We start from the raw sequence: 9,236 nt of genomic DNA on the forward strand, positions 1-9,236 counted from the left end.
AATAAAAGTTTAAAGTACAAATTCATATATCTGATACACTAATTAAAATGAACACATGTCTTTTCTTACCAGAATAATACAAAAACATCAGTGTAATTAGTTTAATTATACCATACAGTTTATATCTACCCCTCATATTACAAGAAAAAAACACTCAAAACAATTCTTAATATGAAAAACAGAACATTTAACAGGCGCACACTTAAAATAAAAATCATTTACGATTTGTTTTCCTAACGAATGTGTTTATAACGACAAGAACATGTTATTTTGTAAAATACGTATTCTAATGTTCTCCTGTATGATGGGACAGTTGCAAAGTGACATGATTTCCATGCCTTTAGTTGATAACATTGGAGCAACCCTAAAAGCCGATTTGGATGTAACCAAGATGAATAAATACTTGCATGAATATATTCAACAGGAAGTTAGCATAGGCGTCTTGAAGGCCATGGGAGAAACGGTCGAGAAAATGGTAGAAAATAAAACGCATGCTGTCCAAACAGAACTTGAAGGTAAATATACTTTCAATGTTATCCGAAGTATTCATATTCACTACTTTAGGTATACATTTCCAAGAAAGCTCATTTTAAGAGTAAATGATGTCACTTGTCATCCGTCCGGCGTCTGTTTTTAAAACAAATGTTTAGTATAATAATTCTCTTTCTGGGCAGTTGTTACAAACTTGAATAAATTTACATAATAATGACTTGTTTGAACCACCCACTTTTTCACCAATATACCGTAGTCGCTGTTATAAAAATATGGGTTCACAGGGAAAATGGTAGATTACTTGTCTTTTTATAATTCCATTTTAATAGTTAGTTTACAGTTAACTGCGAATATTGATCCAGTTGATTTTAAAAGATTTTTTTTCCCGTTTAAAATCTCTTTTGCATATACAAAGATTACTAGAAGACACAAGTGAAATCGCAGGAATGCAAAGACTATAATGTATATTTTTCATTTTTTAAATTGAAATTCGAAAGCAAACTGATATTTAAGTTTAAGTATTTAATAATAATGGTTCACTGTGATTCATTCTTTTTCCTTTTGTTTAGTTGTTGTTTGTTGCTATATAGGCAAAGTATTTCCCTGTGGAGAAACTCGAAAATTTAATTTTCAGATTTAGGCAATACCCTAAAAAGGATACTGGACAAGAAGATTTTTTGACATAGAAAAGATGAAATATAATTTGGTTTCATAATTATAAAGTTAGACATTTCAAACAAAAAAATATTGAGAGAACTCTTCTGATCAAAAATTTAATATTCACTGCCTGTTGACCATTCAATCCCTTCCTTCCTTTTAACATTCTATCGGAGAACACATATTCTGATAGGTTTTAACAGTTCTGTATTAAGTATAAAATCATTTTAGTGTATTGTAGAACATTTAATTGTTATACAATCATATAGCTGAATAAAAACCAAAAGGAAATATGTCACTCTACTTTGAGAGACGAAAATTCTATTTGCTCATAAATAGATAAAACTGTTTGAAATCATCTAATAAAAAGGATAGAATATTTGAAAATTTTGAAACCCAAAAATAATTAAAAGCTTTAATTTTTATAACAAATCTAAATATTTGTTTTACTTCGAAAACGAAGTAAACAATACTATTAAATTTAATCACTATCTATAAAACTCTTTGTAAAGTTGACTTTAAGATATTTCATTGTTAAAGTTTCCCCTTTCTTTACAACCTAGACACTTATATCTTAAAAGTACTTATATTATTTGTGTGTTACTTTTGTAATTGATCACTCATTGTTCTGATTTATATCTCATATTATATTAATTTCCAAGGCCAATATTTTATTGTGTCCTGTATGTCCAGTTTCATTCATTTTTTGAAAAAAACGCAGGCTTTTAAATTGTTACTTATTGGGCTGGATAATAACTTTCTCACAAAACCCGGGTTGTTTCACGTTTAGTTATTTATCATGTTGATAATTTGATGACTATGTTGAACGCAGCGATCCCATCGAACTTGAGATAAAGAATACAACAGATACCGTTAAGTCTTCCTCATATCTTGACTTACATCTTAAAATTGACAATGAGGGTAGGTTGAAAACAGAACTTTACGACAAAAGAGATGATTTCAGCTTCCCAATTGTGAACTTTCCATTTCTATGTTGCAACATTCCAACAGCGCCTGCATAGGAAGTATATATCTCCCAGTTGATACGATATTTCAGGGCTTGTATTTCCTATCATGATTTCCTTGATAGAGGGTTGCTGTTCACAAGGAAGCTATTAAACCAAGAGTTCCAAGTGGTGAAGTTGAAATCATCCCTTCGTAAATTTTACGGACGCCATCACGAGTTGGTTGACCGTTATGGAATTTCCGTTTCACTGATGATAGCGGATATGTTCTAAATGTCGTAACTACAATCCCGTCCCCTTTTCCCCGAATGTGACCTACCGAATTCGACTATTTACCGGATTTGTACTAACATGAGCAATACGACGGGTGCCATATGTGGAGCAGGATCTACTTACCCTTCCGAAGCAACTGAGATAACCCCAGTTTTTGGTGGGGTTCGTGTTGCTTAGTCATTAGTTTTCTATGTTGTGTTTTGTGTACTGTTGTTTGTCTGTTTGTCTTTTTCTTTTTTAGCCATGGCGTTGTCAGTTTATTTTCGACTTATGAGTTTGAATGTCCCTTTGATATCTTTCTCTTCTCTTTGATAAGTTTGGTTTTTATTTATATCTTAAATAGGTTCTGAGTTCATCGTGCAGACAATAGTAGTCAATTGGAGCTCTAGAATTTTTCAGTTATTAAGATAATTTTTAATAACTAGTGAAAAGACCAAAGTATTAGTTTTCTTAAAAGCTTGTTTGTCATCAGCATCTTTGAATGTGATCAGAAGTGCATTACTAGTATGTAAGGTACGTTCTGTTATTTGTTTAGGACTTCAGTTTAGAAGTGCTTAACGTGTATATTAGGTGGGGTTGCAATTACTACGAAAATTTAATATATAATATGAAATCATGGTAAATATATTGTTTACTACAGATGACTGAGAAATAATAGAAGTTTCTGTAATGGATAATGCAATGTAGAATGCTAAAAGGAAAGAAGAGATTGAATGGTCAACAGGCCGTGAATATTAAATGTTTGATCAGAAAATTTCTCTCAATATTTATCTGTATGAAATGTATATTTTTAAAATTATGAAACAAAATTTTATTCTCTCTTTTCTTTGTAAAAAAATCTAATTTATGTTTATGTTCTTTTATTGTAATTGTCATTCAAAAGATGAACGGTAGTAATTTTTGAACTGCTAAAAAATGTCCAAATTTAATTTTGAATTATTTCTTTTGAAATGGTGTTTTTCTATGCATGCTACAAAGCTTTCTTTAGATTAATCTCAAAATTACTTTGTGAAATGTACGTTCAGCTTAAATATGTTCTCTTGACGTTTCAAAGGGAGATAAGATCAATAGTTTAAACGATAACTGCTTTTAGACTATCTCCACTTATTAATGATGTATTATAATTTCACATATACATCCTTGGCTTTCAAATTTTCGGCTTTGAGCGTTCCTGATGAAGGTAAACCCAGAAAAGCGCTTCGGACGCATTAAATAAATAACGTGTTTTTTTCATTTTTTGTGTTACCCGTGTCCGTCCATCCGTCCGTACTTACATCCCAAGATTGGTTTCTATTTTCTAATATTAGTTTGTCTCGACCAAATGTTATGAAACTTATTCACAATGTTTATTACCACAGAGTACAGATTAAGTTAGAATTTGGGTGGTATCACTTTTACCGTTCTCTAGTTGTGCCCCTTTATAACGTTATATGCAAGCGGGGGTATCATCTGTGTCCCATTGACACATTCTCCATTTATTTTTGCCATAACGTGGTTAGTTTGTTTATTGCAATAAAATTGAGCATTTGTGTTTGCATTTATATAATATATTCATTTCATATATTAAAATGCAACACATATTTTATGATCTTCGAATTAAAATTTGGCATTGTCTTTTATAGATTTAAGGCTACAACTAGATTGACCTCAGGGGAATTTGACTATTCATTTTAGGTCCCATTTGATCATATAGTTTCTCCAGTTTACAAATATTTATTCATCTTTGACTTTCGTTTTATTTTTTGCGTTTCTTGTTAAGGTAAAACCAGAAAATCGATTCAGACACACTAAACTTTTTAAAGTGTTTTTTTTTTTATTTACATGCACATCCTTATTATTGCATCGCAGAAATGGTCTTTAACGGGAAGCTTGATACCACAATTTATGACAAAAGAGATGATTTTTCATTTCTTATTGTTAATTATTCATTTTTAGATGATGACGTTCCCTTGTCACCATCTTATGGTGTTTATATATCTCAACTTGTTCGATTTGCTCGTTTATGTAACAACGATTTGATTTTAACGAAAGAAATCTCTGTATTACGGAAAAATTATTACACCAGGGTTTTCGATATCACAAACTAGTCAAAACATTTACTAAATGTTATCATCGGTACAAGGACAGCATTCGTAAATATAAATTAACATGCAGACATCTTATACGTTCAGGTATATCACATTCAATCTTTTATGGTACACAAAAATGTCGGCATTCACCTCAAAAGCTAACCAAACCTTTAAACAGACTTATTCGGAAGGGATATAGTTACGATACTGTTGTCAAGTCATTAAGGATTGCATATTTTGGTATTAATATTGATTCACTCATAGGGTCTTTGCATCGTAAATAAACACATTTATTCTAAAACCAGTTGTTGGCATGATACGGGTTATGTTCTTCTCATATATTTTATGATGGTATGATACTAAACCCCTAACGAGAGGGATTGTACTTGATATTCATATGATGAAGACATAATCTTTCAATCAGTGTAATTGAGGTCTGAAGCTGGCATGTCTGTAACTTCTTATAGTCCTTTGTTGATTTATGTATCATTGTCATTTTGCTTGGTTTCTTTTGTTACCTATTCTGACATCGGACTCGGACTTCTTTTAAACTGAGTTTTACTGTGCGTATCGCTCTGTGTTTCTTTATTCTACATTGGCTAGAGATATAAGGGAGGGTTAAGATCTTACAAAACATGTTTAACCCCGCCGCATTTTTGCGCCTGTCCCAAGTCAGGAGCCTCTGGCCCTTGGTTAGTCTTGTATGTTTTTTAAATTCAGTTCATTTAAATATTTTGAAGTTTAGTATGACGTCCATTTTCACTGAACTAATACACATTTTTATTTAGGGGCCACCTGAGGACCACATCCGGGTGCGGGATTTTCTCGCTGCGTTGAAGACCCATTGGTGGCCTTCGGCTGTTATCTGCTCTCTGGCCGGGTTGTTGTCTCTTTGACATATTCCCCATTTCCATTCTCATTTTTATTAAAAATGTTACTTATGATGATAAATATTATATTAAAAAGATAAGTACAAACCAGATAATAAATAATCATGACATGGTAATTGAATTCATAATTTAAAAAATGCAACGTCTATATAACCGATTGCGAGATGTTTCTCAGCCTTGGCGATATATTGTAAAATATCTATATTTCTACTTACGAGGTGATTATTATCCATGCCTAATTGTTCTTTCTATATCTTATTAGCAAAAATTGCACACCAGATGAACCAGTTTGAAAAGAAAGGTAAATATTATAGTATCTATCCAAAACATATAACGCACTCGAATATTACAAATTAATCTATGGTCAAATTTTGTACTATAAATTACTCAATGAAATTAAATCATGTTTTCAATACGCTGAGTTCATAATTGAGTTTTACCCATCTAGAATCGGTTAATCTAATAGTCATTTGAGCCAAGAACAAAAATGAAAGCGATAAACCAGTAACCACTTTATAAAGGCAACCATTTCCGATATTGTCTACAATTTCTTTTAATATTTATAGACCGAACCGTATTATGTATGAAAACGATTTGTATCAATCATCTATCATGTTGCCAGGTTTATAATTGTTAATCTGATCTTGCAAGCTTTAAATTTTTAATTAAGATTTTTTATATGGAAATCGGAACAGTTGACTGCGAAAAAAATCTCGCTTTGAAAAAAGTGTTAGATGACAAAAACTAACAATTCCATGTGTATTGTCTATTGTATTTAATCGCAAGAAATATCTATCAACTTTATAGATTGATAGAACAAACCAGGATCGACCCTCAAATTCATGGATAGTTCAGCTTATCATTTTACTGTAAAAATTATCATGTTGCCATTGATTAGATATAAGAAGGTGTGGTATGAGTGAGTGCCAATTAGACAACTCTCCATCTAAGTCACAATTTGTAAAAAAGTAAACCATTATAGGTCAAAGTACAGCCTTCGACAAGTATGAATCAGCATATAAGCTCTAATTCTGTAAATTTTAATGGTAGATTTATGAGTATTCGATTTTACGGGCCATTTGGTAAAATCTCTAAAATTGATATTGATTGAAACCTCATATAAACCTCTAAAACCACCCGTGATTGTGTATTATATTTTGGTTAGGAAGATTAACTCTGGCTTTAAATTTTAATGGTCGAAAATTAAGATGCAGAACTGAGATAAAAACTTTGGTCATTATTTATATCGTCATATTCAAACATTTTTTGAAGCGTTGTAAATAAACCCACCAACCCATATCCCCTACCCCCTAAGTTCAGTAAAGATAACACATATTCTTTGACCCAGTCCTCTTTTTGTGCGTTTAAAAAAACTAGCACCCAAGATGTTAAATCGATATTCTTTTTCTTTCTATTTTTCTTGGTGTCTTGCTTAAAGGTGTATAGTTCAGTATCTAAATGTCACTCAAAGGTTTTTATGATTTATCATTTGTGCTTTTATATTGCATTTGACTTTTGTTCTTAATTTCCTGTCATGCATTAACTTTTGACGTCTCATCTTGGGGTCTTTTTCAACTTGCGTTATGATGTGAATAAGATTTTTATATTTTAAAGGTATAATTGATTTTCTTCTTAAATATTTTTCATTGTATATCATTAAATGTACATTGAATTGTATTTCAGCAATATTCTTTTTATCTGTATAACTTGACATAAACGACAGTTTTCAGTAAAAAACGCTGTAGTAGTCTCCATGTTTATTCTACATGTTTTTTGTAAATGTTCACGTTCGCTCGTATGTTTACAGATAGAGAAATGTATGCCCTTTTCGCACATCTGTCCTCGAGAAAGGAATCTCTGAATGATGAAACGGTGGTTATATTTGACAAAGCACCACTCAACGTCGGTGGTGGATACGATACTGCAAACGGAAAGTTTACATGCAAAGATGACGGTCTGTACTTTTTTTCTTGGACAACGCTATCACAACCGAGAAAAGATTTTACAAGTGCACTTTTTGTGAATGGGGACGGCATAGCAGAAAACATTGTAGATAATGATGAAACTGGCGATGCGATGACTGGGTCCAACAGTGCTGTAGTTCGATTGAGAAAAGGAGATTTAGCCTGGATAGGTGTTGTGGGAAGCGAAGGAAATTACATCAGATACACATGGACAAATAACATTCCTGCATCTGTATTTACAGGATTTAAAATTTACTGACGTAGTTGATACGCATTATGCTCATATATTGTCATATATGACTATATAGAATGTACTTGCAAATATGTAATTATTGATTAAAAGACTTTTCAATTAAATCGAACTCTACTTGAAGTTGGTAGAAAAGAATAGATATGAACTAGAGGTACATTAGAAAACAATTATATGATACTTTTTAGAAAAATAAAATTTCAAACAAATACATGAAAGAAAAATGCTGTTTTCTCGTCTTGACAGTTTCAATAAAGAATTGAGATAAAACCTCACACTTTTACAGCAAAATCAATACGACAACGTACAAGACAGTATGGTGATATAAACTACAAACACATATACGATGAAGGCATTATCAAGATCAACTAGAAAAACTAGACAATGAAAGTCTGTTTAAAATAAGAAATAAAAATGAATGGATAATATTGTAATATTTAAACAACAAGAAAAATAAAGTATGATGAAGAAGAATGAACATGAAAAATTATGTCATAAACAAACACTCAATACCTATAGCTTTGTAGTGTGGTTTTGTGATTTTTGTTTCGTATTATCGGTTTTTCTTCGATTTATGATTTTTTTATTGTCCCTTTGGTGTATTCTGCCTCTTTTTTTCGAAATATCTTGCAAATGTAGTATGATTGGCTATGAGATCTTATCCACCTCATAAATAAGGTCAATGATGTAAACAAAACTTGTCATCGTTCGGCCTTTAACAATGAGCAAAATAAATATAGTAAAATACGATATAGTAAACTAAGGTTCCAATGCCTTCAAGCAAAATTAATTCTTTAGTAATTTCTTTTTATGTCCCTTTAAGTTATATAGCTTTAAAAGTTTCTACGTATTTTTACATCCCTGGCTGCCAACTTTTGGGTTGGAGCGTTCCTGATGAAAGTAAATCCAGTAAAGCGCTTCGGAAACAAGTGAATAGATCTGCTTGATTTAAAGTTATGGCATCAAACGAAAACAATTATAACTATTGACAACTAACAACAAACACTGGTTCCTAACTTCGGACAAGCACCTAAAACATGTGACGGGATTAAACTGAACTGTACTCAGTGTTACACAATAACTGTGTTATGTATAAGAACGACTGAAATTGACACTACATAAGTCTTACAGTCATAATCACAAATGGGTTGATTGATACGATGTATCGGTGTCTCAACGGACTTAAATCATCTTGATACCAGTATAATTGTCTATTCTGTAATTTTACCGATTGTGTTCTATTCCCGATAATAAAATTTCTAGTAAGTGTTAATTGACATGGCGGGTGATGCATTTATAGCCAGTGACTCTTATTCTGTCGTCACACCCGGTCTCGGTCCTTTTGGAGTGCTTGCGATTCTCGCAGTGTTTGTTTGTTGCCTCGGATTGTCTCTTCCTATTCTATTGACCAGGGAAGTTAAGAATGAATCATTAGAACAATTTCTTCACGGTTCTAAAATCTGTCGATATTTATATTTTGGCATTTCACAAAGCCATGTTTTTCTTTGACTGTTAATGTCGTCTTTATACTAAATGCATTGGATGTTGGATGTGCACTGATTGATATTTTAGTCTTTGACACATGAGTTATCATTAGTTGTTGTTGGCTTTGAAATAGCTTTTAGTACCTGCAAGTACTATTAGATTAGGAGAGGGTTAGGCGCCACCAAACATTT

The 9,236-nt window shown here is 31.9% G+C and overlaps 1 protein-coding gene across 1 annotated transcript; it reads left to right on the forward strand.

Moving 5' to 3' along the window:
- The first annotated feature begins 200 nt into the window (after nucleotides 1–200).
- On the forward strand, nucleotides 201–7,672 carry LOC127736055 (complement C1q-like protein 3). The gene is made up of 3 exons (XM_052246555.1): nucleotides 201–515; nucleotides 5,609–5,647; nucleotides 7,154–7,672. Exons 1-3 carry the CDS (start codon nucleotides 263–265, stop codon nucleotides 7,567–7,569), a joined length of 708 nt encoding a protein of 235 aa, XP_052102515.1. The 5' UTR covers nucleotides 201–262; the 3' UTR covers nucleotides 7,570–7,672.
- Nucleotides 7,673–9,236: the final 1,564 nt, after the last annotated feature.

Source organism: Mytilus californianus, unplaced genomic scaffold (assembly GCF_021869535.1).
Source record: "Mytilus californianus isolate M0D057914Y unplaced genomic scaffold, xbMytCali1.0.p SCAF_3, whole genome shotgun sequence".
NCBI lineage: Eukaryota > Metazoa > Mollusca > Bivalvia > Mytilida > Mytilidae > Mytilus > Mytilus californianus.